At 41.4% G+C, this 26,829-nt stretch overlaps 2 protein-coding genes across 4 annotated transcripts in view; one reads left to right on the plus strand and one right to left on the minus strand.

Annotated features, from left to right (window-relative positions):
* Positions 1-2,307: 2,307 nt before the first annotated feature.
* On the minus strand, positions 2,308-15,215 carry immp1l (inner mitochondrial membrane peptidase subunit 1). The gene is made up of 6 exons (XM_046384833.1): positions 15,075-15,215; positions 8,273-8,383; positions 8,064-8,152; positions 7,682-7,808; positions 3,049-3,159; positions 2,308-2,457 (listed from the first exon to the last, which is right to left on the minus strand). Exons 2-6 carry the CDS (start codon positions 8,375-8,377, stop codon positions 2,398-2,400), a joined length of 492 nt encoding a protein of 163 aa, XP_046240789.1. The 5' UTR covers positions 8,378-8,383; positions 15,075-15,215; the 3' UTR covers positions 2,308-2,397.
* A 5-nt stretch (positions 15,216-15,220) lies between these two features.
* elp4 (elongator acetyltransferase complex subunit 4) overlaps positions 15,221-26,829 on the plus strand; it is a 53,387-nt gene continuing 41,778 nt past the window's right edge. Inside the window, exons 1-6 of one of the 3 annotated variants that reach the window (XM_046384810.1) lie at positions 15,221-15,438; positions 16,868-16,903; positions 20,774-20,895; positions 22,238-22,372; positions 23,754-23,890; positions 26,609-26,693. In XM_046384810.1, the coding sequence (XP_046240766.1) occupies positions 15,261-15,438; positions 16,868-16,903; positions 20,774-20,895; positions 22,238-22,372; positions 23,754-23,890; positions 26,609-26,693 (693 nt within the window). In that variant the 5' untranslated portion in view covers positions 15,221-15,260. Of the gene's footprint in view, positions 15,439-16,633; positions 16,754-16,867; positions 16,904-20,773; positions 20,896-22,237; positions 22,373-23,753; positions 23,891-26,608; positions 26,694-26,829 lie in introns of those variants that run through there. The other 2 variants (XM_046384800.1, XM_046384820.1) reach the window with 2 other exon arrangements.

Here is a 26,829-nt window from a genome sequence, read left to right on the forward strand (position 1 = left end):
ATGATATTTCAGATGCACAACTACATACGGTAGCAAGATTATGACAATACACTTCTTCTGCGAGGCAGCAGACACACCTCAGCCCTGCTGACAGCCCACAGCCTGACTCTGTGGTGCTGCATAGCTCAGCACAGCTGTCTGTTGTCCGTTTCTTCCGATCTCTATCTCTTCCTGCCTCACTCCTCCCAGCTTTGTGCCCACTCAGCATGATAATGATATACACCTCTGCCCGGTCATCTCTTTGAAACTCTGGTCCCCCTGTCACAACTCAAAGTATGACAGCACAGGCAACATACAGAAAGTATCTGTATACTTCAAGTAATAGGGAGTTCACGTTTGGGTACCAGGAGAGCTGTGACTGTGACAAACTGCAAATACTTTACACAATGGTAAACTGGCTTCTCTCTCTCTCTCTCTCTCCTTGAAAAGAAAAAAATATGACATCTATGTCTTCCACAACCCACACAATCTCAAGTTTATATCTTGTTAACTATACTTACATCATCAAATCAAATCAATCATGTTTTTTTTATCCACTCCAGCTGGAGTTACATTAGTAAACAGTCAGAGCTCCCTCTATGGGGCAGTATCTTTAAAGGGACATGCTACAATTACTTGTGTCAGCATTTCAGCTGAACACTGGCACTGTGTTGACACGCAGCAGATGAATATTAAACCTTGAGAAACAAAGATGTGCTTGAAGCAAAACCCCGCATAAATATTTTTCATATGCACACACACACTCACACAATCTTGAGCGTCTCTCTCCCAGCAGGCACAATCACACTCAGGCAGATAATTCAGTGTCACAGGGAGCCTTGTCTCTGACCCTCTGGCACCCTCCAGACAGAGGAAGCAGCTGGACAGGGACCCACGGCTGCCTGGAACTCACTTCCCCTGGGGAGCTCTAAGGAGAAGAGTCCCTCTTTGCCTCCGAGAATGACCAGCTGAGCTTCCACAGCTCAGTATGTGAAAGCGCCGCCAAGTCCCTGTGTCCAGGAAGGTCTGAACGGGATGAGCAGGCGAAACAAGCAGCAGTGCAGGGCTTTTTGTGAGAGTCAGCACACTGATGAAACAACAACAAGAAAAAAAAACAAACAAACAAAACAAAACATATCACAACCAGTTTGGTTTTTCCCTCTGGTCAGATGTCTGTAAAGTCGCTGCTTTCATGAAGTGTGCTAAGGTCTCAGCTCTGCAGTGACAGACAACAAAGGCTTTCCATTCGTGTGCTTGTGTCTTAACTTTAACTACAAGGTCTGCAAATGTACATCAACAAGTAACCTCTGTCAATAACACAACATAAAGCTACGGCAGGGCATTGACAGACTGGTACAGAAAACATAAACAAATTCATAACTTCACATTACTTCCCCTGTAAAGTCTTTGTTAATTATATGCATTCCCATGAAAATCCTGCTAGAAACCTGATTAAAGGTAGATGTGACCACTGAGTCAAGTATCTTGAGCGGACAGCAGCTGTTTTTACCGCTTTTCACAGATTCCTTTGCCCTGATAAGAGAAACCACATTTACCTGCTGTTTGGTTCCTACAGAAAGCTGACAATAACACTGTCCCAAGTGCATGCAACAAACTGAGTATGAGACTCAGGTTTGCTTACACAAACTCACACACACATACACACACACACACAATGTATTCAGTGGTGAGCGAGGCCCTTACTAAGTGCTTATTAATATTGTATGGTTAAATGGGAAATGTTAACATTTTTTCAATTGCCTTGGCAGCCTAATGAAATATTCAACAATAAGAGAGCTTTTGTTTTACCATAATACTAAGAAAGGGTAAACATTAAATTAATGACATCTTTTCTTAAAAGAATGAGACTTGTCTTTGTGGATGCCATTTTGTACATTAAGACAGATATCCCTGTCAAAAGCAAAAAAAAAAAAAAAAAATCCTGCCAATATTTGGTTTAGGTGCACTTCTGAAGCAGTTAAACAGTAAAAATTCAACCACAAGTAGCCAGCCCCAAACAGCTGCTCTTTACTTTGCTTATTTAAAACTTAATTATTTGTGTGTCTTATTACTGACTGAGCACAATCTCCAACACAAACCTTGTGTTTCTCATCTTTGCAATGATCTGCCATCTCGGTGAAACTTATAGCAGTTCCACCAAGACACTGCTTCTTTCTGCTCACGCAACGCTGATCCTACAGAGCTGCACAGCCAACACACCGTTTGTCCCAGATGTCAAGCCCCACCACCCCCCACCCCCACCATTGCATTTAAAAAAAACACGTCTCAGCCTGATTAACCCCAATTAATAACAACATTTCAAAATAATAAACTAAATAAATATCAGCTTTATTCAGTAAGCAAAATACATTACAAACAGAGCAAATGAGTTAGTCTGAGTGTGAGTCACCCTGAGTTTTAACGATCCGTCTGGTTTGGGCTTTCACTGAGGCTCCCGACACTCTGCGGTGGCCAGAGCTGCACAGGACAAAGGAGGCAGACAAACAATGGGTTAAAAGAGAGGTTAGATTCACCTAATAACAAAATAAAAGACTTCCAACAATTAGGTACAACACTTTTTCGCACTTAGCAGACACATTTGCTAATGTGGCCTTTAATGATGTGTCTGACTTCATAGGAGATCTTGTTATTTCATCAGCTGTCATAATAGGGCCTCCAGTGGAGTGCTGCTGTCCAATCAGATGGACAGAAGGTTGGCTGACCTGTTTCCAGGGTCATGGCTGCTATGACATCCAGTGACATGACAACACAGCAGAATGAAAAGCTAGACAATATGTTGTCCAGGCTTTGGTCAATCAGACACACTTGCTTTGAACTTCCAACTGACGCACATCTCTGAATTGTGCTTAAAATGCCTATCCTGAGCTAAAAAACAGAAGGGAAAAAAGATATCAAAGAGGGTGTCCACATCTAATGCTGTTGGAACAGCATGGGTTCTGACCCATAAAGAAAAGATTTAATCAACACTGGTTTCCTAATTTTGGAAATTAACAAATTTCTTATTTTTTCAGTTAAACATGGAAACATACAGTACACCTCCATTGTTACCTTTAAGCAAACACGCCCTCGGATGAGGGCATAGGGAATTGGGCCATAGCTCCTTGAGTCACTGGAATTCCTAAGGTTATCCCCTTCTAGCCATACATGGCCTTTTGGAACCTAAAAACAGAGCCACACATGGAAAGAGGGCAAAAAATAATTAAGATGTAGACTGTTTTACCACACAACAAAGAATGGAAAGCAAATTTCTGAAACTGCAGTGCTACTTAACTTTAACACGTAAAACAAGTTAATCTATAATGTAGGGAAAATCCACCTTAACCCCCCCCTCCTAACCCAGACGAGTCCCCACAGCCATCCCTCCCTCCTTCTCATCTTAACATCAACCTGACTGTCCCTCTTTAACCCTGAACCGTCTTAGGAGAGGGGTCATGGGTAACGGGCAGGGTCGGGAGGGATTTAGAAGAACTTCAAACGGGGTCATTAGGCTGTTGGCTGAGATCTGCGCCCCTTTTACCCAGGGAGGGCAACGCAAAAGAGGGGCCTGAGATAGCTGGGCAAAGAGAGAGGGAAAGAGGGAGAGGGGGAGAGGGGAGAGAGAGAGAGAGAGAGACGGAGCTGGAGAGGGCTAAGCTGCGGCTAGCAGCAGTGTCCAAGGGTCTCCACCGCGGTCCGACCTGCCAGTGGGGCGGTCATCCAAGCGGCCTCTAATTCACAGTGACACCAATTATGATTAATCTCATCACTTTAGGAGAGTAGGCTTGTCAAGGCCCTAATTAAGTGCGCTGCCCCCCCTATATGTGCAGACAGGATCAACAACACATTATATTGTCATAATGGGCATCACAATCCACGAGTCTATTTTTGTGTTGCCTAACTTTTTAACGGCAAAAGTCCACTGAAGGAAAGAGAAAAAAACATGAATAAAGAAACAGAATATCATCCACACTGAGGTGACGTCACATCTTTGCCTTTGCTTATATTTCTTATTCTTATCACCCGACTCTCTGGTTAGAGTCTTCAGTCCTACAGTGAGATGCTATGTTTTGTTTCATATTCGATAATTGAGACAGATGATGTGACATAATCACAAGCCAATGACATGTTGACCTAACATGAGGTAAACAACTCACTGAATAATGACGACACAAATGAATATCATTAAAGGAGTCATCTGAGAACCATATGTCAGCATGCTGGATTCCCACCATTACACCTCATTAACATGGTAACATATGCTGGCTCCCAAGCAGAGGAAAAAGAAACACCACCGTTTGTCATCTGCCAAACCAGAACCCCCGTTTCTTCTCATCTTCTATTTAATAATAATAATAAAAAAACATTATTTTTGTTCCATTCATCCTAAAGAAGTACATGTTTGGTTAAGAAATTTCAAGCGTCTGTCCAGAAACCACTGCACACACAAATTTCGTTTTTAAAAACGAGGAAGCTCTTCATCCCCATTCTCGACATTGTTCTGTTCAATTTAGGATCAAAGCCTGAGTAAAATGACTATGAAGGTAAATCGATTTGATTGACAAAAGCATGAGTAAATCTTTAATGAGTCGTCACACAACAAATGACCACATCTGAGTAAAAGTAATTTAAGGCCATATTTCAGAAAAGTAAGAAAGTGAAGAGCTCTGAAACTTGACCTGCTGTAATGTGGCCAGAGCAAGGTTAAAACCCGACGCCTATCACCTTCCAAGTTGCAAGTGTGTGAGCAAGGGTAAAGAAAAATATGCCATGCCATATATCAACCATAATTATTAAGATAACCAGCTAATAACTAGCCACAAAACCATGAGCGTCACTTGTTTTTTTTTGGGTGTGTGTGTATGTGTGTGTGTCAAATTAGCACAAAAACAGCATCAACATAAAACTGCAATTAACTGATGCTACCTCCAACCCCACATAAAAAGGTCCAACAAAGAGCTGTAGTATTTAGATGTGGACAGGTGATGGATGGTAGACATTGGACTCGTCCTGTGGTTGTGGGCTGGGTTGACACAAGGCATTGTGTACCTGTCAGGGAAGTGTCAAGAAGCACTGAAATTGGAGCTTCTTCTCAAGCTGCAGAGGTGTTGCTCATTATATTAACATGATTGAGGCAGTGAATTGCGTCCAGCTTAAATACATACAAGGCTCATGGAGTTCATCTTTCACCACATTACTCCATCTAGATTTTACTGCAAAGAACAGAACATATCGGGGACATTTCATTTCTCTGTGTGTGTCTGTCACCCCCCCTCCCCTCTCTCTCTCTCCCTTGCTCTCTTTGCTATAATATTAGGGATCAAGTGTCATTGTTTTGACACAATAGCTCAGACACAGAAATGATTCCTAAAAGGTGACAGGGCAATTAGTCTGCTGCTGGATCTCTGAGGGAGGAGAGGACCTGCCTGTCTGTCAGAGCAAAGAAGGAGGTGATGACAGGGTCTAACACAGCCTTGCAAAATTCATCTTTACAGGTCCACCCATTATGCCTCACACCATCCTAACAGTCACACACAAACACATACATCATCTGGGTGCAAATAAATATATATATAAAAAAAATTTCCCTGAAGGAGCCTTAACATTTATCTGAACAGCGGGTATTTTCTCAGTTACCTCAAATGCTGTCACATAAAGCCAGTGATTTTGCTCATGGGAGTTAAAGAATTAACATGGGGAAGCATATATTAGGCTGCATGAAATACACACACACACACACACAGATATATATATAAAGCTTAGTGACTTTGTAAAGACTAGTGTTATTTCAAGCTTTTCACCTGTGTTGTTTGTAAAGCAGACAAAATTTCCTGAATTTTTCAAGATGTAAGCAACACAAAATGTCTATAAATGCAATCTGAAAAGGGAGGAATTGTTCCACTCTGAAAAAGAAAAAAAATTGCTCTAAATGTTTTTTTTTCTCGCTCTCTCTATTCCTGCTGCATAATGAGCCCATCTCGCGTCACCCATACCAAAGAAATCCATTTACATTTGTTGTAGTGAACAAAGAGTTTTCCTCTCTTTATGTTGGAGTTTTTCATATAACACTTTCAGCCCTGAATTATTTCACCATGTTTGAAAAAAATATTATCAGACAAGATACAATGAAGAGAACTAACATGCATTTGGGAGATTAATGAGTGATTTTTACATACTTCAGCAGCAAGTGCCACATAAAACCAAAGCAGTGCAAACACAAAGGCAGTCTGATGTGGTGACACTACACAGGTACTGTTAGCTGAAATGATTAGTCAGTTATTTCATAAATTAGTTAACCGACTGACACAAACTCAGTCTGCACCAATTTTTACAGTTGACCAATAGTTTCAGTTGTTTAAACACACAACAACAAAAAAGTCACACATCCTTCGTTTACAGCCTCTCACGTGTGTTTCTTTTCATCTTTGCTGGTCAGAACAAACAAGAGCTTTGAAAACGTCTGTGATGTACAATTTTTGATTATGTCTTGACAATTACTTGATAACTGAAAAAAATAACTAAACCAAAGCCACACTGTTCAATTCACCACAGGCACTGATTATATTTAACTATGTATTGTCACACCCTGCATGCACTGTCGCAACGTGACTCAGATCAATTTTTGGGTTTAAAAAGAAAACACTCTAACCACGGTTCACTTAGTGAGATTCTTATGAGTGAGATTCTTATCACAATCAACAGATGAGATGTCATCATCTGTTGATTGGTTGGTTTAGATTTGTCATTTTTTTAGATCCTATAAAACGGATGGAAATCATTAAGCATTATATACACACACACATATATATATCCACATATATGTGGATATAAACACACACCTGTCCGCTGAGTTTCAAGTTTAAAAAAGACTCAAACTGAAACTTCTGACACCACATCCTGGGAACCTGCATCATAACGCAAAGATGTCACCTATTACAAGTTCAGTCCTCTGTATGTGGAGGTGAAGCTTGCAGGAGAGGAAACCTCTTCATTTCCTATTTGATTTGCTGAATGACACTTACGGGCTTGGCCTTATGCTATGTTTCGCTGAACTCATTCAACAGTCTGCCCATAGTCTATAAAATACACAAGAAATTCAAATACAAGCAACATAAACGCAACCTTTGGCTCGCAGATGCACACACACACACACACACACACACACACCTCCGCCCACCCATCAGTCTGTCCATTCGGCTGGCACTAACTCTAACAGGCTTCAGAGAGATTGCAGGCCTGAGCTGTGGGCGTTGGGGAGAGTAGTAATAGAAAAGCAATGACAGTGGTTTCAGCAGCAGAACCCCTGCTCACTCTCTGGTTTTATCACTGTTCTGAGGAAATATAGGTGTTGTCAAAAGCTGATATTTTGACCAATGACACAAAATGGATGTGTGCGGTCTAAAATGTAAACAACTATCACAGTATATAGACTGCAGTACAGACACAAAGAAAACCAAAAACTGAGAGGCAGTTTTGGATTGTGCATAGAGATTCTGGTAAAGAGTTTTGTTGTAAATAGATTCTTCATTCTTTCTCCATTTACTGTAACTCCTTAAGCCTTTTTTCTTCCCAAGAGTTGAGTTGTGCTTGCTGGAATGAAACAGCAAAACTGCCTCACCTGGTAAAGCAGGTAATCATGGGACGTATGAGAGAAGCAGCTCAACAAATAAAGAAATACAAGCTGGCATGACGTAAACATACTCACATATGTGTGTGTCTTGAACAGGTCTGACGGGCCGCTTGTGCACACTTTGTCTCCCTCCAACCCAATTACCCTTTTACAAATGTTAATATTTGGGTCAAATGGACTCTTTGCAATCACTATATCACCCCTGAAAAGAAATAATTAACACAGTCATTTAATCTATAACAACTCAGGATACATTCATTGACAGAAAATGCTAAACATTCGCTACAATCTAAGATGTATGTTTGGAAAAGAATTGCTGCAATTCTTTTCTTTACTCCTTTGAGAAACAGATTCTTTTCAATTCTTGAAACACGTGTAAATTGTAAAATGTTTATACATATTTCAACATGTGTCGTCCTTCTGTCTACTGCATATAAGCCTCCTGCCTGGAACCCACTTTTGTATTTTGCAAAGATGGCGACTCATGCGTTCAGAGAAGACAATATCACGGTTGATGATGGTGGGCTCCATGGATGGACCAGAACACTGTAGCAAAACAAAAACAAAAAAAAAAACTCCAAAATAATTTCCTGTACATGGAGACATTAGTCCAATTTGAGAAAAATAATAACTTGTCATTAATTTAGTAACTGTAATAATACAAACCACCACAACTTCTCCGATGTATTCAAAGGCACAATGCGCAATACAGCCATACTGGACTGTGTAGCCCACAAACCCCAAGGTCTTCCCCAGCACACTGCGGAACATCTCCACCTACAGAACAAAACACAACCACATGGCACAATGTTATCAAATGCTCTGTAAATACAGCTGCTAGAAAATGATACAGTCTCTGGTCCGTTTGTGGTAGGCTTACGTCCATTGAAGGATTTCTGAAAACAAAAGCAATTTGAGGTTTAATTCTTAAAGGTGTGGACAAGGTTGTCACAGTTGGCCTACTGCTAAGATGGCACATTCCCTGGTGTTTCATTCTCAGGGGCCGAGCAGCCAGTTCACAGCAGAAAACTGCCCTGAACTTTGATCCTGTGTAGGTTGGACCAATCAACACCTTGTGCACAGGTGATGGACAAACTCCGAAGCTGTGACACATCCAGCCGAGCAGCTCTGCACCGTCTGCAGCTAGTCCATGACACTGTGCTGCCTCCACTACCACCACAATCATTAGAGCCGTTATCAACTCCTATCAGCACCATAGAAACACAAAGACACCCCCAGCACCCACTCACCCACCCTGCAAACACTCTTTCGCACAAACACACACAAGGACAATCCGTGTGTCTTCTGAGTAAACACCCCAGCCACACTCACGTTATTGACTTTTACTCAAACTGCAACCTGTTGGATGGACAGAAGAAAGTAAGTCAATCTTTACACACTGCATACACAATGTGTGTATGCCTGCACACCTGTTCGCACACACACACACAAACAAGATGAAACTGTGTGTTTAGAAAAGAATAGGTACAGCTTGGCTTAGAGGTCAGTCTGCACTTCAAACATTTTTAGCTCAGCCTGCTATCCTGCCAGTCCACCACAGGGTAAAGAAATCTTTTTCTCTGTTTCCCCTGTTCCCTCTGTCTCTTTCCTCTTTCTCTCTCCATGTCTTCTCTCCCTCCCAGGGTATTATTAACCAAAGCAAGCAGAGCGGAAACCAAAGCCCCAAATCCTCAGAGCTCTGGGAATGACTTCCCAAAGATGGACACGGATTAGACCCCCAATTTCTCCCTTGCACCACCACCTCCACTCCCCCTCTCTCCCCAGGTCCCCAACAGACCGGGTGTCAGGTGGCTCTCCCAGCCTTGCCAAAGGTGTTACCCCTAATCCCATTACCCCCCTCCAGTATTCTCTCTCTCTCTCTCTCTCTCTCTTTCTCTCTCACACACACACACCTCTGATTCATACCAACTATATTCCACCTATTAAACCCCTCTATCTATTCTTTCATGCCTAGAATGGTTTGTCTCTTTGGCCCATTCGTCTCTGATCCGAAAACGACCAACTCCATCCTTTTGCCTCCTTGTGTGCTGCGACTCTGCTCTTCCCTCTGTTCCCTGATCACCCCTGGCAACCCTTTGCTTTTTGCTGTCACTACGAATGACGATGCTCAAGCAGGTGAAGGGGGACATACATATATGCTCAGCACAGGACCCAAATGAAGTGGCCCTTTCCAGCCATAGCCTGTTCTGTTCCACAGGAACCATGAACTCAGTCTTCCCACTGCTGGTACAATAACACCTCTGGCCCTATAATTCCTCTGTTGGGAAGCAAGTGGTCTAAAGGTTAATGTGAATCTCAGGTCTGCACTAAGGTGACATATTCAGTTCTATTTGTCTTGCTGCCTCCACCAGCATCTCTGTCGCTGTCGTACCATAATGCACTCACACGCAACTCACATGTGCTCATCCTTCTACTGGGCTGGGGATCACAAATCTCTTTGCTAGCACTCATTCTCAAAGCGCAGTGGACAGGCTTCCATACAGCTGCCCTCATAACGCCGTTTCAGCCCCCACCCTCCTCCTCCATTCCAGTGTTCATTCATCATAGGTGGGGATTAAGGGACTTTGCATAACAAGATCACACAGCCAGTGACTGATATCAAGAGCGTCCATATGCAGCCGCCTGGTTTTTAGAGGCACCCTCTGTCATTGATATTGTGTGTCTGTGTGTGTGCGCATGTGGCATGAATGTGCACAGACAACAACATGACCTGTGTTTCATAGAAAGTGCATATATGAGCTGCAGCGACTCCTCTGGGAGTCAGAATGAGGTGGACATCCACAGAGACCTCTGATTGGATCTCTATTAACTCTAAATTCCCCTGAGCAAAGAGTCAGGCAACCCACACTATCTCCTGCCTCTAATACCCAGCCCATGTGTGTGTTGGGGAGGACCAACATTAATTGAATGCTGTATTACAGCTGTAAATTAACACAAAGTCTCTCTGTTAATCCAGGATTACACGCCAAACATGTTCATGGGAAAACAAAGAAAGTCAGTGCAGCCCTCTCTGCAGAACCATCTGTGGCCACCGGCCTCCCACGGTCACAGCACTGTGCTACAGTGGAGAAAAGAGGGGGATCCCAAATGAATAGCTGCCGATGGAAACACATCATTGTGTGTTTAATGCTGTGATCCTCTTAGTGAAGGAGCCCAGTTTCACTCATGGGGCAGAGCGCTCAGTAGATGAATGATTTTTTTGGGGGGGGCAATACTAACCATGAGTATAAGTGCAGCAGTGATCAGGATGCTTTTCAATGTTTGCACCCAGCTGTCAAAAGCATAAAAAAGCATAAATCAAATGTGAACAAGGTGTTTTTCATCTGCAATGACTTTAATAAAGAGGCTGTCTGAATTTGGCTGCAACACAAAATTGAGTCGTTAAATTGATAAGCAACTGGAATGTTATTATTGTTCTTTAATAACATCAAATGTGATTATTCCTCAGGTTGAAAGCAATAACTCAATAACTCACAATCCTCTAAAGTTTAAGACAGTCATACAATCATGCCTAGTGGCATTTCTTAAAAGTTGATTAGTTAATTAAAGTTGATTAAAAGATAACTACTGCTACTGTCATTACTATTATCTACTCTCTGTTTTTTTAAAAAATCCATCAAAATTTTTAACTGATAAAAATGTTCTGCCTCAAATCAGCATAAAGAACTGCAATATTGACATTTTTCTTCTTTAAGTTACCTAACCAGTTCCACTGAGTTTTTCAAATTATCAATGAAATGACTGAGATACTGAGTTAATGTAGCAACAGCAATATGAATAAATAAAAATGTATTTAATTGATAATAGCGTCATGACACCACATCAAATCTGATACATCTGATACCTAATTAAACACATACTATTGAAGCCATAAGGAAATATCCAGAAAGGAATTACAGCCACTGGTCTCAAGAGATTTCATCCTGTCATTGGTTGAGTTGTGTTAATTGATATACATGGCAGGTCTAATAGAAGCACAAAGAGAATTTCAATCCAAACAGTGGATAAGGGTCTTGCAGTGGACTCCTTACACAACTAAATTAGGAAAACATGGGCTGTGAGAGAGTGGGGCAGCAGGGGGGCTAAGAGGCTTACAAGCCCCTTGTCAGATATTCTTCTTCTCCCTGAGGATCCCAGATGGAAGGGAGTCTGGAGAAGCAGGCAGCACTGTAGAGAGGACGAATCCCACCTCTGATGTCCTCCTCTGGGCAGCAGAAGGCAGGGGAGGGTGGGGCTTTAGTCCTGTTGCGCAGAACTTGATTTGATCTTAATATGAGCTACAAAAAGGAGGTTTGGCAACCAGGGGGGTCTGTCTCAACTATCAGTCCAATCAGAGATAATCCTGCTGATTTAGACACAGGCACCTGGCTGGATGGAGACTGACAGATGTAGAAGTCCCAGTCACAGAGTACTATGTCTAGCCCCCATGTTTTCTAAGTCTGCCTTCTATCAGAGGCTTAATTGAAGTGACTGATCTCCATATTGCTCTTTTCATTGTTGCTAACGGCAACACAGCCGTGAAACAGCTGAGCGAGGTTACTATTTGAGGAGCTGAGGGTTTAAACCTACAATCAATGGGTCAGCCAGAGCAAATAATAGCCAAGTGATATGAATACAACTGCTATGAATTGAAAGGAAGTGTGGGTTGACAGAGTCCCCAGCCAATTACATAGAATGGAAAAATCTGCCACTAAGCCTTATTGTATTGACCACAAGTCAATGCGTGGTGCTGGCCTGGTGCTGAGGGAACTGAAAGATCTTATCTGGTGTTGTATCAGATTGACAAAGGAGTTTGTGTTTTGCACTCAACAGCTCATGACAAAGCCTGATATATTTTAACACGAACTAATGACAGACACCTCAAACTAAAAGCAATCCTAAGGTTTTTAAGAACACGGTTTCCTTTCATTCTTAATGAGCATATTATGTTTTCACTGTCTGTTTTTTCTATCCTATAGTTCAAGCTAAATATGTCTGGTTGTATTTCATGCAACATCTGCTAAAAATGTCAGGAAATCAAAATAAAGCTGTTTAAAATATGGGATGGTGAATACATGGAAAAAGCCCAATCTTTAGACAAAAACAGCTGTGTACAAAGACCATCTTATGCTTATCGTACTTGTGCCCTTAGAATATTACTTTACTTTCAACACTAACAAAACAAATATGGTGCATGTGGATGATTATCTCGCATCCACCGGACACAAGACGTCTACTGCTTCTCGTAGCTCCGCATTGATGGCAGAATAAGACTGAAAAAACCAAAACAGCCTGACCAGGAAAGGTCTGACATGTTATGACTGCTGCCATTATATAGCTCAATCAGATGTAGACTGATAAAACCGACAAAAACACTGCAGAAAAACACACACATGCACAGATGACACATTGAAAAATACAGGGGGAGGTTATGTTGTTTTTTTGCACAATTAGTCTGTTGTGTTTACATGACCACTGAAACTGAACGGTGCTACAGAGCCCAAGGGTAAAATTCAGCTTTAAGAGAAATGGAAATTAGAGGACTCTTACTGTGCAGAGGATGTGGAGAAAGTTTCTATAGTATTGCACTCCTACATCCTGCATGTTGCACTGCTGAAGCAGGCTCTCCTCCTTCTGAGATGCAGGTCAGTCAGCGCATCTTTATTTGTCTCATATAGGCTTTCCACAATGCCCAGTGTTGTCAGTCATGATATATTCCCCTGGTCTCCTGTCAGCACACATAAACCTCAAAGGTGCTGTCAAAACAGCAGGACTCTCTCTGCTGAGAGCATTTGTAAAGTGAGCAGTTGGGCTATTGCTTCCTCTTGAGCCCTTACAGTACCCTGTGATCTTGTGCAGCCTCTGGCCTCTCTCAGCCACAAAGCTTTTTTTCTTTTCTTTTTTACAGCTGTCTTAAGGATACACTGTTCTCTCATCAGTCATACAGTATTAAGAGTAGATATTCTGCAGTACAAAAGAAACTGGCCTGTCCCTTGCTGGTGGTTTGTTTAATCTGACAGTACATTCAAAAGTCTTCTGAAATGAGTTTCAGTCTTCAACGGGCCTTCCTCATGGTAGACATTTTGACTTGTCGTAAGAAAAACAGGTGTTACTAGTAACATTAGAATTCTATTCAAGCATGACAACATGACAGTGAGCCAGCATGCACAGTATCAGGACCCTGTAATCAAAGCAGCTTAATGGAATTCATCTATCATTAATTTTATTATTACTGACTCCTGTGAAAAAGCTCCACTAGCTGCCTAAAAGAGTGCTGCACTACAGTCCACATTTTAGTGCCAAATTCAAGTAACTCATATATGAGTTCAAACTATTTTAATTTTGGAAATATTGGAGACATCACCACACAGAAGGTGAGTCACAATGTGTTAATTTAAGTAAACTGTACTTTTGCAAGATCTGATTTTGTGTTAATGATATAATCAAGTTCTAAATGTATTTGGGACCACTCTGGATCAAATATTATATAAAATATATAATTACCTCACTTATACACATGTTTATGATCAGTGGTAAATCTACAACATTTTTGGTGAGTTTAACAGCTAGATCACTCCAGTTTACTATTGTGTTTCATGAAAGTAAATATAATTAAAAAATGAAAGGCTTTCATCAGGTTGCATTCAGCCCTATTTTGTTGTAGACCATTACTCACAACTTGAAAACTGTGACTAACATTCAGAAAATGCTGATGACTCATTTACATTGAATAAAATAGAATTAAGGTAGGGACAAGTGATAGATGCAGTTACTGTGATGGCAGCTATTTAAAGATACATTTATATCTATGTGTTGGTATAATCATACATTGCAGCCAACACAACAATGCAATAAACTCTTTCGCCATTTGGTAATAATACACTGTCACCAAGAATTTTCTTTTAATATTTAAAAAATAGATAGCTAGATAGATAGATAGATGTGTTACATTGTAGTAATTTGCGGTTCTGTATTAAATTAAATTAAATATATCTAATACTTACGCACAAGGTGTATCATAAAGGCAAACTTCCTCTTAAAAAGTCAATTTTCTGGCAGTTGTGGCTGTTTTTGAGGTGTGAATAATGTTTTAGCCCTTAACATGTGTAGGCTAACGTGTTATCTTTTCCTCGATATACCGCATATCCTATATATTCTCTCTCCTGGGATAGAATAGAATAAAATATGGTGCGTGCAAAGTGTTCTAATGTTCTAATATGCCATAAATGACCACTTACAATTGTGACTGGCAAATGACTGTAAACGAAGAAGTTGATACTGTTAAATGTTATTCGGGTTCTGTAATGTTATACAAAGAAACCAACAAGGTCATGGTCAAAGGCAGGCGATAGGTGACTTTTTATGCATATAACGGCTGCTGGTTGTTGCCACGAACACGTAAACCCACATTTATACAAACAGAATAAAGACAAAACAAGCGACTTCTAATCAACAGAGGCTTACTCACCTACAAACTGCGAGATTCAATGTACTGACCATACGTTTATCATAACAAATTGGAACTTCCTTTTGACAGCGCTCACAAGCGGCACCCTTACAATCGCTACTTTCATTGGTTGAGCACTAGCAAAGTCTTCTTTGATTGGACAACACGCTCCAAAACACTAACAAGCGTCACCACGTTAGAAGCAGTATGGCAGCTCCCATGAGCAATGTGGGTAAACCCTCTGCTGAACGTTCACCGTTCAATATTACCAGTTTTCAGAAGAAAACAAGGAGCAAGTTAATCTCCATACCTGGTACCAGACCATCGGTTCAAAATGGACAACTCCTAGTTTCGACAGGTGTCACGTCACTCGACTATCTCCTCGGTCAGTTTGCTGTTGAGATTTAACGCTAACACGAGCTACTCAGGCTAACAAGTGTTTTTCATTGTAATGTTAGCTAGATGCACTGAAGTAGGTGATATTGATATGAGCGTGATTAAATTGTCAAAAGGGAAATATGCGTATTAACATAAAGTAGTGGACTTTGTCACTGTCAATTCAAGACTGTACTAAAAGTTTGTTGGTTAGTGTTAGCATTAGAGAAAACTTTAAACAGCAAAATTCCAGATTTCTGGCAAATATACTGACTACTTCTTCTCACTTAATTGTCTCAGCCCACGGAAAGATATTTGTTTGAATTTGTGTCTGTAGGGATTTTTCTAAATAATGTTAAACTGATGTCAAAAAGGAGCATTTTTGAAAGCACTTTCTGATTTAAGGAATAAAGTCTAAAAATCTTCGATATCCTTGTTAAATCTTTTTGTATTTTTATATTTTCCGAGCACTTCGTCTCTGTAAATACAGCAGTCTTGTGTCTTTGGTTAGTTGTGAACCCAGAGATGCTCATAGAATATGTTTTGAATATGTCCCTGTTTATGAGGGACATGACATTTTTCTGTTGAAAGCATATGTAGTTGATATGTTAGAACCTCTGGCACATCTAACAATGTATCAATGGAGGCATATCTGTAAAGCATTTCCATGCATATTCACTGTAGCATAATTATGTTGTAACTCAGAAAAAATTGCAGTCATGTTTTGATCTTGTTGAGACTTCTTTAGTCTCAATCATACACTATACACTTGTACACAGGAGCAATGTCTATCAGAAGCCACTGACATCGTTGGATAAATAAGGGGGTGGGGTGGGGGAGGGAAAAACAAGAACAATGTGTTGATTCAATAAAGCATATACCCTCATCAGTGACTCATCTGAACACTCTGGCATACCAGTGGCCTTAGATTTTTTATTAACAAGTTAATAATACTTTTGCCCTAACCAATGGAAAAACAAGACATGAGACATATCTTCAGATATGCAGTTCTCCAATTAGCCATTTTGAGTGTTGTTTGTGTGCTGATTGTTGGCATGCCATGGTAGGAAAATCACATGTGTAAATTATAAAATGAATGAATTGTGTTTCCATTTAGCTGCTTCAGTTTCAGGTCTCGCTGTTTTGCTCATTGTCACACTGTCACGGCTTACTGGGACACTTGAATAGAATGGAGCAACCATCACTGTTATTAGTACCACCTGTGATTTTTCTGCCAAGTCAAAATGCCTGCTGTGAAAAAGGACAATGAATACACAGCTGTGGAAACTGGAAGGGAGAGCAAAGGAAGCAGCAGTTGGTCAAAGGGAGGCTCAGAGTCGTTTATATTGATTGACAGTGTCTGTAATATGTGACAGATTTATTTATTTATTTATTTTTAAACTGACGCTTGTTGTTTTTCTTTTTGTCTTCACAAACAGGTGGTGGATTAGCAGTTGGAACAGTACTTCTCATAGGTGAGACTTATTTGTCAATACAAACAACACAAACAACAAACAAACAAACATAAAGGTCCCATGAAATTGAATGAACCTTTCCTTAATGTGAAACAAGCTGTTTGGGCAGGACATAAGGCAGAGAAATCAACTGTAAGAACAAACCAGTCAGCTGTCAGTTATGCAGAGAAAAGTACTGCGACTGTGTAACTTTTGTGTGTCACCTGTTAACTTTTGTTTGTTTCGCTTTCCTCACTTTTTTCCTCATGCACTGACTGAGAAAGCAGCTGAAAAGCTGCCAACAAGAACCAGCTAGTGTCACTGTTGTGGGACAAACTAGGACCACAGATGTGCACTGACAGACGAACATCAGCCTGGTGTGTCAGGGCCTGAATTAACTGCTATTGCAACGAGAGTTGTCTTGGTTGGCATCAGTGCATTTGTGTTCAGAAAGTTACATGCACTATGATGTACCATATACTACTATATGGTAGGAAGTGTCTCACTGACACTGCATTAACCTAAAAGCTGAAATGTAGCATCAATATACAATCCATATATATATGTATAGCCGTATGTATGTATAACCAAAAAATCATGCGTTCCCAAAGCTTATTTCAGTAACACTTTTTAGCTAATGGTGCTGTCTGTCTGTCCTCAGGCTCTTTGTGGTTAGCATGTCACTGTTTAGTAGAATGGCGAATAGATTAATGACCTGAAGGTCTCTAGTTAGAATCCCAGGTGTTCACACTTCCACTGTGATCCTTAATGAATATGCTCATCTGCAGATGTGTTATGGAAGTTTTCATCGCTACATTCAAAGCAAGTGGGTTTTCTAGGGACATAAATGTCTTTCACTGTATTATTATTGTTATTATCATTCATCATAGGGTAGGCTATATGCACTGGTAGACAGTGAGGTTAAGATAGTCTTGTTTCCCCTTGAAGCTGTAATTTGTGTGTAGCAAAGGCCTATACCAACTGATGATATTGCTTTGCCCTTTAATTCACCCCCCCAATCGATGCAGGAGTCAGTGATTATACACTAATGCGTTCTTCCCTTCCATTTTGTGAATCAATGTACGGTTGGTTTCATCTGGTAATGAGAGACACAGTAAAGGTGAAATGTGTGTGTGAGCTCTCTTGTGTTTGTCTCTGTAAGAGCGGTTTGTGTGTGTGTGTACACTGTGCTGTCTGTTTTGTTGTGTGGGTGGGTGGGATTGGGTGGGGGTGGGGGGGATGGAGTGTGTGTTTGTTTGTGTTTGTTTCAGGCAGTCGTCTCCTACAGTCTGCCCCTTTAGCTGTGATGGCCTGTTTGTGAGACACAGACATAAAATTATCAGACTGGTCGTTGTCTGCCTTTGAAGTGTCTTGAGCTGTCCGTCCTGATTTGTCAACCAGAGGGGGATCAGCCCAGTATGGCTGCTGTCTGAAGATCTCTCATCTCTTGGGTTTTTGTAAGAGAAGCAACAAAGCTTCCTGGCTCTTATTATGTTGACCATGTATGGTTTCATTCCATTAGTTTAAGTGAAAGTGTTTTTCCTTTAATGTACCCATAATTATCACTATTAAACTGGACCTAATTGTTGAACATGTTTAAATATTTGAAAGCTTTGCACTATGAATAATAAGTATCTTAGTTTTTGAGAATAGTTTAATGTTTGTACAGAAAACTAAAATGCAGATTGTGAAAATAGTTCATAATTATTACCCTGCAAACAAAGAAGACCTAATACTTAGAGAGTGCAGATGCAGTGAGAGTGTATAGCACTGCAATAAAAGAGAACCTGTCATGAAGTTCAGTTCTGATGTTAACTGCCCCTTTTTTTGTTTTTTTTGCACGGCAAAGCATAATAACAACATGAACAAAACCAATGGTCAAGAAGACAACTTGATAGATGAAAAGTGATGATACTATACGCACATTACAGCATATAATGAAGTTTGTGCAAGCAAGACATCCAAGGACCAAGTCACCTGTCCAAAAATGACAGATGCATCTATTTTAAAACTGCAGTTTTTGATTGGTCAAAGTCAACAGTTTCAGCAATTATAACACCATGTGCCTAATGCCCACAAACTGAAATGATAAAGTGAGACAGTAATCTCAAGCTGAAGCTGAACAATAGAAAGGTGTCAAACATACAGTATGCAGGGCTTGACAAATGCTCCTAATTGAAATTTAACCTAATATAACCCACCTATGTAGCAGGACTTATATCTTTGAGTCAGATAGGGTAGTGCTTAAATCCTTTTTCACAAACTCTCCGTTTTGTTTACCTGCCATATGGCCTAAATTAATTTGAATTAATTTGCTCAGTAGAAATAGTAGTTCTTCACAGACCAAAGATTCATACAAGGGGAAAACACTGACCTAGATATTTTGCCTCCTCCCCCTGCAGCCTTGGCAGATATGAATCAGGACTCTTGCACTGCCACTCCCCTGTTTGAAGGCAAATGAAGCAGAGGCGTTTCCCCCCTTTACCAAACCTTAGTCAGAATAAGCAAAAAAAAGAAGAAAAAAAATCATCCCATGACTGTCCAGAGTGACTGATCTACCTCAAAGATATGACCGTCCCCCACCCCCTGTTGCTCGTATACCCTGCCACCTCCTACACCCTCCCTTACCCCCCGCCTCAACAGCCTAATGACTCCTGGAGGTTCCATTTGTAAGGCTCCCATAGAAACACAGCCACAATAGGCCCCATCTTGAGAGGGCCCATCTGGGAGTCTTTGTGGGGCCCGCTGAAAGCCACAAAGGCCTGCTGACCTAGAAACCCATCAATAAGAGAACAGGGAGCCCCACCGACAACAAATTGAAGAGCCATGGAATTTCCTGGGCCATCCTAAGTCCGTAGGTGAGAACAGGGACCGGGAACGTGGGAGGGGAGAATTCTCCGAATGTTTGAGGATGACACGTCAGGATGTCATTCCCAAGCCGTCAGCTGTATGCCCATTACCTTTAACTGTCACTGCCGCCTTTGTCCTTGTGACCACTATTTGTCATTGTATGGAGAGGCCTATGAAGTCTTTACAAAATGATGACGGTGACAGGAAGCAGCAGTAGCATGCTGGGTAGAGTTATGTGCCCTGTTCAGGGTGGGGGTTTGTGAATTTAATGCTTCTCTAAGTGAGACTGTAATACCATCACTCCAAACTGAGTTTTACCTTCTCGCTATGTGTTTAAGAGCCTCTTGTAGAACTTGTAGATGCCTTCTAACCTACTTCTATGATAATAAATACACTTGATGTGAACAACGCTAGGAAGGTAATGATGGAAGGACATTGCAGATTTCACAAAAAAGCAAAGATATTCAAATGAAACAGATGTCAAGAAGCATTTTGAGGACAGGCACTATTTTATCCCACTTCTGCATTCTCCTGTCAGTTGTCCTGACTGCTGGTGTACCCTTGCATTCACAGGGCAGGGTCAGGTGAATGCTTAAGACAGGTGTCTGCCTCTCACCTTCATTGCTGAAATATGATAGCTGAAAGTGGACAGGAGTGCTATTTCAACCCTAACAAGAGCATTGAGGATGTCATGTTTGCTGCAATAGTCAGATCACAAATATTTGTGTGCCGTGTCAATTGCCACTGTGTCTATTCCCCTACTAAAAGTAGCCTGATTGTGGTCCTTACATCAATTACAGTCTGAAGCTGTGATGTGGTCATGAACTGTTGAATCTGTGGTGTGTGAATGAGTGGTCAAAATGAGACAAGTTGAAGTTGATTTTTTTTCATTGGGAACATATACCTTGTCTTTTTTTATCTCTGAATATATTCCTTAGGCCTCACAGACAATGTTAGGTGTATGGCATTGATTGACAGTTTCCTCAGAGTGTATGTTTAGTTGACTCACATTCTGATTGTTGTTTTTTGTTTTGTTTATAGAGGAGGACCGTTATGATAGCTACTCTCGTATGATCCTAAAGTACTTCCTGGCAGAAGGAGTGGTGTGTCAACATGAACTTTTCGTGGCAGCAGCTCAAGATAACCCAGATGACATCCTCCAGGTACGAGAGGAGGTTCCATCTATTCTGTAAGCTCAGATGAAGAAAATGTGTTGTACTGCAAAGTATTAGATTTTTTCCCAGGCTACAACTCTTGACATCATCTCCAAAGGAATTAGGATGGCCTCAATATGTCTACTTTAACTTGATCTCTCTATAACCACTGTAAACATGTAGAAGACATTTTTGAAGAAGATCTTGTTTACTTTTTGGTCACCATGTTGGAAATACTCTTCAGCTCTCACTGTACACTGGTACACTGATTCAGGCCGGTTAGATTTAGTAGGTATTATAGGCCCACAGCTTTCCCCAAGATGTGTCAGGGTCAGCTGGGGTGTCTGAGAGGTCGAGGATGGCATGGCTGTGGCATTGTTGAAATGTTTCCCGATGCATCACTCTGTGAAGAGGACCATAGCCCCAGAAGCTGACTGCCACCCTTCATGCAGGAGGAGGGCCTCTTTCCCAATGATTGATAGTGGGAGGGGTCACAGCCTCACCCTCTCTTTACATATCAAAGGCTTATTAAGAGAGGGGGATTCCCAATGGGGATATATCACATTATTTAGTGTTTTCACAGCTACATTCACAGTATGCTAATCTGCAGTTGCTGAGGTTGTACTTTATGCATTACGTTAACATGCATACAAGAAACCAGTTTATTGGGACAGATCAGGTTAAAGCAGGAAATTGGAGAATGCGTTCATATACACTACAATAGCTCTGATAAGTGTTTACTTGCCAGAGAGCTAATCACTAAGATTCCCAACTCCTTCTTATCATGTTTCTCAACCAAAGCTGGCAAGTTTTATCGTGTGGGAATTTGTTTGAGTTGTTGCGTAGTGAAAGCTTTGTCTCTCTTATCAAAAGCTCACATTTGCACCTTGTTCTAAGACAAATTCACCAAGACAAACCAAGACAAATTCCTAGTAATGTGAAACCTCTTCGCTTACATGGCAATAAAGGCAATTCTGATTCTGATTCTGATCTTTATTTTACGAAAAGCATAATTTTGAGATTTAGATACTCACAAAGTTTAACTTAACTCCGGTTCCAGACTTCTAATTGTGTTTGCTCATCATTCGTCCCTTCACACTGTGGCACAGCAACATTTTTCCTGTCTAAAGGCTTTGTGATGCACATATGTAAAATCTCAATTTGAAACCAAGTAAAGTTTATAGTTTTATGACCAAGAAATCATTAAGTTCTCTATTTACAAACTCTCTTTTTTTCCTTAATTGCTCAGTTAAAGCATAATATATAATATATCATAACAATAAGGAAAATGTCTCTTTTCCAGTCACAAAAAACATATTTTAATTTATATTTATTGTATCGTTTTATGCAGGAACTTCCGTCTCCCATCTTGGACGATGTTGCTGTCCACAAACCAGTGGAGCAGCCTAGGCTGTCTTGTGAACCCCAGGACAGTTTGGATGCCATGAAGATTGCATGGCGCTATCAGAATCTTCCAAAAGTACAGGTGGTCCCATGACATTTTGTATTTCCTGGTATTATAATGACTGCAGCATAGAATTTGCAATAGAATATGGTAACTCATGCTATTTTTACTAAGAGTCCATCATGTGTCTCTGTTAATGATAGTATGAGAAAGAACAGCACTGGCTCTCTGGTCTTAGTGGTTGGCAATTGTCTCCACCACTAAATCCATGAGTCCTAAACTACTTTGTGGAATGAATGAGGCCTCAGCCTGTCCTTTCAGAGCTGGACCAGATTACTCACACTTAGCTGGCAATAGGTAGGCTTTTCACTGGTCCCCAACTCACATATACACACACGCCTGCACCCCTGCTTAGCCTGGGAAACAAGAGTACTTTGCAGTCTGTGCATTGACATGTCTGCTCGCTCAACCCTATGACCCAGACCTGCGCCTCTGTCTTCCCACCAAATCCCTGCCTTTCCCCCTGCTAGGGTCGGCAGCCCTACACTCTTTCTTCCGCTTTGAGAGGTGACCCTCCCCTTCTGCTTCTCTGCAGTCTCCCCCCTTCTGTCTATAATCCATATCGCTATGTGGATTAACAGCACACAGTGTATCCCTGGGGATCCTCTCCCTCTTTCTCTCTCCCTGGAAACTTCTTTATATCTGTGTCCTTTCCTCACCTCTCCCCCTTCCCCTGTAAAATCGTCTTTACAAACCACTAGTAAGCCCCAACAGAGGATTTGCATCCCAAATTCACCCCCAGAGTCAACGCTTACTTTCCCCTTACACACACCTCTTCTGGCATAGCCCGCTGTGTCGCTCTCCTGATGAAGACATCAGATCAAAGGTGAGGCCATCAGGGCGGGGATGGAACGCTAAGCGGGTTGCCTAGCTCACAAAGAGAAGATGAGCCCCTGACCCCCCCTGCCCTGCTGACCCCCTCGTCCCGCCAGGAGAGGGACACACCGGGGGCCCTAATCCAGATTAGGAGTAGATTAAGGGCCCCTCTAACAATGGAATCCCCGGTTTCACTGAGAGGGAAGAGCTAAAACTCTCTCTTTCAGCTGCAGGAAAACATCCGCCTTCCCCTGCGTCCCTGACACGTTTGCTTTCACAGCCAGAAGTGGACATTTATGTGAAGAAATGATTAAGAGTGTGGTCGTAGTGGTTATTTAACTTCTCTGCTGTAGGAATGTTGAGGAATGACCCATAAACAATGCAATTGCATAACCATAGTATCATCAAGCACCCTAATTTAACATATTAATAAGATTATTTTTCTTTATGACTTTGTTGTAAGAAGCTTAAAGCAAACAGGGGTATCAGACCAGGAGGGTTGAAAATAAACTGAAAAGCTTTTTAATTAAAGGGCTTTAGGGTTGCTTTATGCTTTAACATGCATTTGACTTGTTGACCTCCTCAGAGTGCCCTGGCATCCTCATCCCGGTTCGGACACTACTATGATGTCTCCAAGACGATGGAGCCAGAAATTCGCCAGGCAGCCAAGTGTCACCGCTTCTACCTTCCAGAACATCCCACCCAGTCATCACCCACACACAGGTAAAACGACATGACATCATCCACAGAACGCATGGAAACCAATGAGACACCATCTGCAGAACACAGGTACACAAACCCGACATCGTCTACGAAACACAGTTATACAAATGAGACATCATCCACAGAACACAGGTAAGCAAACATGGCATCATTCACAGTATACAGGTAGGCCAACAAAGCAGACAGCGCAGTACGGTTTAAAGAGTACATAACGCATAAATCCTGCAATTCGACAAAGGATGAAACACAAGACTGAGCTCTCATTTGCGAGAATTGCATTGCAATGCTGCAGCTTAATTTTTTTCTCTAAGATGCCAGTAAATAGTAAAAAAGCAAACAACAAATATGTATGTATATAGACAGATTGATAGATATATAAACCGCCTCTCTCTCTCTCCTTCTCTATCTATCTATCTATATATATGTATATATAGATATAGATATATATCTATATATATATATATAGAGAGAGAGAGAGAGAGAAAGAAAGAGAATGAATTGTTTCAGCTCTAATAACTCAAATAATGATGTGCATTTATTGACTGCAGGAAAACATAATACTCAGTTTAATTTTGTAGAAAATGTAAAGAATGCTCTGTTTTCATCATATTTAAATTAATTGTCAGGTTTCAACAAAACAGTTTATCTGATTAAATTTTAAAAAATATCCTAAAAACTTATGTAATTAAGGGTATTTTTACCCTTTAATTATACAACTCAGGTTCACCCTCTGTTCTGAGCAGCTTTCCATTGGCCTAAGACATTCAGCCTCTTGGAAAGGTTGTGTATGTCTATTCAAATAAGGGTCTTGTTTGCTCAGCGTCTGTTTGATTTCTCCAGCATTGAGTGTACTTAGGGTTCAGAGGTCATGCAGGCTCTTTACACGGAGAGTGCTGCTGAACACACAAGGGCACACGAAGGCACACTCACACACTCTGGGTAAATACAGCAATCTGGAGCACAGAGGATGTGGAGTAGGCTTTATAGATTCCCTCTTCCTTTATTTCAGCAAACAGAGGCTGTTTAACAAAGCAACCATGCAAACACATTAAATGTTGCAGATATTCAGTTTAAGTGAACTGCATTTGCTCTATCAGTTTAGAACACAATAATGCTTATTAATAAGGAACAAATAAAATGATAAGACTTCTTTATTGATGTTTGTAGGGTTGTGCCGTGGTCCAGTGAGTAACAGTGACGTGATGCTACTGTTGTGTCATCTGAATGGGTTACAGATCTCACAGCCGTTTTGACAGCAGGAAACTACACCTGCGCCGCACTATTGTGCCCTCAGCCCCACCCCGCCCCAATACTAACACACATACACGACCGCACTCACACATACATACACTCAGTGCATTACACACGCACATGTACCCGACAAACTCCTAAGCAGGCTACTCCCCCTTGCACGTGTCCACAGCCCCATGTTGATACCCTAGCTGTTAAATTGCTCCGTTTGACTTGAAGGCATAATTGGCACAAATTGCTCTCTAGGTGATACAGATCCTGTTGTTTAAGACCAAGCATCCCCCTTCTCTCGTCGTTTCTTCCCTCGCTGAAAGAGGAACACTGAGATAAAGAAGCTTCCCTGTGTGTGATCCTAATTAGCTGACGCGCTAGCCCCTGTAGCTAAGCACCTAGACCTTTTTGGTACCTGAATGAGGGGTGCTCAGTAGGGGTAGCTAAAACACAATGCCGTCCTACACAATGGCTGCCAACCAGAGGCAGCCTCCTGCTCAACTGCATGTCAAACCATCCCAGCCCCCTACCTCCGAGCAGGGGCATGGGCAGAGAGGCCAAGGAGGGTAGGTGTCCCTCTTTCACCAAACCAGCTCTATCATTAGCCCCAGCGGGGTCAGGAGACACCATTGTTGGGCTGAATAACTGAAATAGAGTACATGGATATACTTGCTGCAAGTGTAATCAACACGAGTGTGTATTACTGTTCTTTATGCAGGGCTATTGGCGTGTGACCAATCTATGTGTATCAGCTTTTGTAGCCTGCAGGTCCAATTGACAACTGACATAGCAGCCCACTGTGACTCACTACAGACTGGTCATTACAATGGTGGTGTGTTCTTAAGTGGGGGGGACCTGTGTAAAAAGATGGGGTTAACATTCCTATTGGCCATCCGATGGGAGCATGGTGGGCTCAGCGGTGATCTGTCCCTTGACTGTTGCTAAATGTTGCTCCAGCAGTACTGTATGCCCTTTGTCAGTGGTGCATATCTTACCCCTGATTAAACACCAAAATGCTGTTCCCTGTTAATTTTAGATATCAGCCCATTAACCCCCCCCCCACACACACACACACACGCGCGCACGCACGCTTATCGTCTTTGTTTGTGTATATGTTTGTGCATATGCTCGTCTCATCTGTCTGTCTGTCTGTCTTACTGTCTGTCTGTCTCTGCACAATCAGATCTTTGGGGAGCTGACAGAGAACCAGTCATGTTGTAATTTAATCAACCAAATAAATTAATTGGATCTCTTGATATGGATCATCTGTCTGCTTCAGTGGCTCCAGAAAAGCACAGTCAGTAGGAACGTGCAGCAGTCATAGAGGATTAAGCTACTGTGGTGATAGGCTTGGCCCAGTTTTATCAAAATGGTTTCAGTTACGGTTTACACATCCTAAGTAACTCTGTTTTGTTCTCTTTCTGGCTGTCTTCTCCACTATGTCCACTCTCTGCTCCATCCTGTGCTCTTTTTCAGTACCGCACTTGAGTCCTACTCTGCATTGCTGAAGTTACTTCAAGAGGTCATACACAAGGAGGGCTTTGATGTAGCAGCCCCCATGGTAAGAAGTGAATGACTGCTTTGCATTTGTTTCTTTCAACCTGAATTCGTTTTTTTGCCACATATTTTCTATCAGTACAACTTTGGTGAGATTTGTTGTTTGCGTTTTTAAGCAAACAAATACATCATTTCACCAG

Source organism: Scatophagus argus, chromosome 1 (assembly GCF_020382885.2).
Source record: "Scatophagus argus isolate fScaArg1 chromosome 1, fScaArg1.pri, whole genome shotgun sequence".
NCBI lineage: Eukaryota > Metazoa > Chordata > Actinopteri > Scatophagidae > Scatophagus > Scatophagus argus.

Excerpts from the sequence above, each read along its gene's own strand:
- immp1l (XM_046384833.1), bottom strand. The coding sequence starts at position 8,377 with ATGTTCCGCAGTGTGCTGGGGAAGACCTTGGGGTTTGTGGGCTACACA. Across the intron at positions 8,153-8,272 it reads ACATCGGAGAAGTTGTGGTG|TGTTCTGGTCCATCCATGGA; the intron begins GTTTGTATTATT and ends GTTTTGCTACAG. Across the intron at positions 2,458-3,048 it reads GAGGGCGTGTTTGCTTAAAG|CTCTGGCCACCGCAGAGTGT; the intron begins GTAACAATGGAG and ends TGTCCTGTGCAG.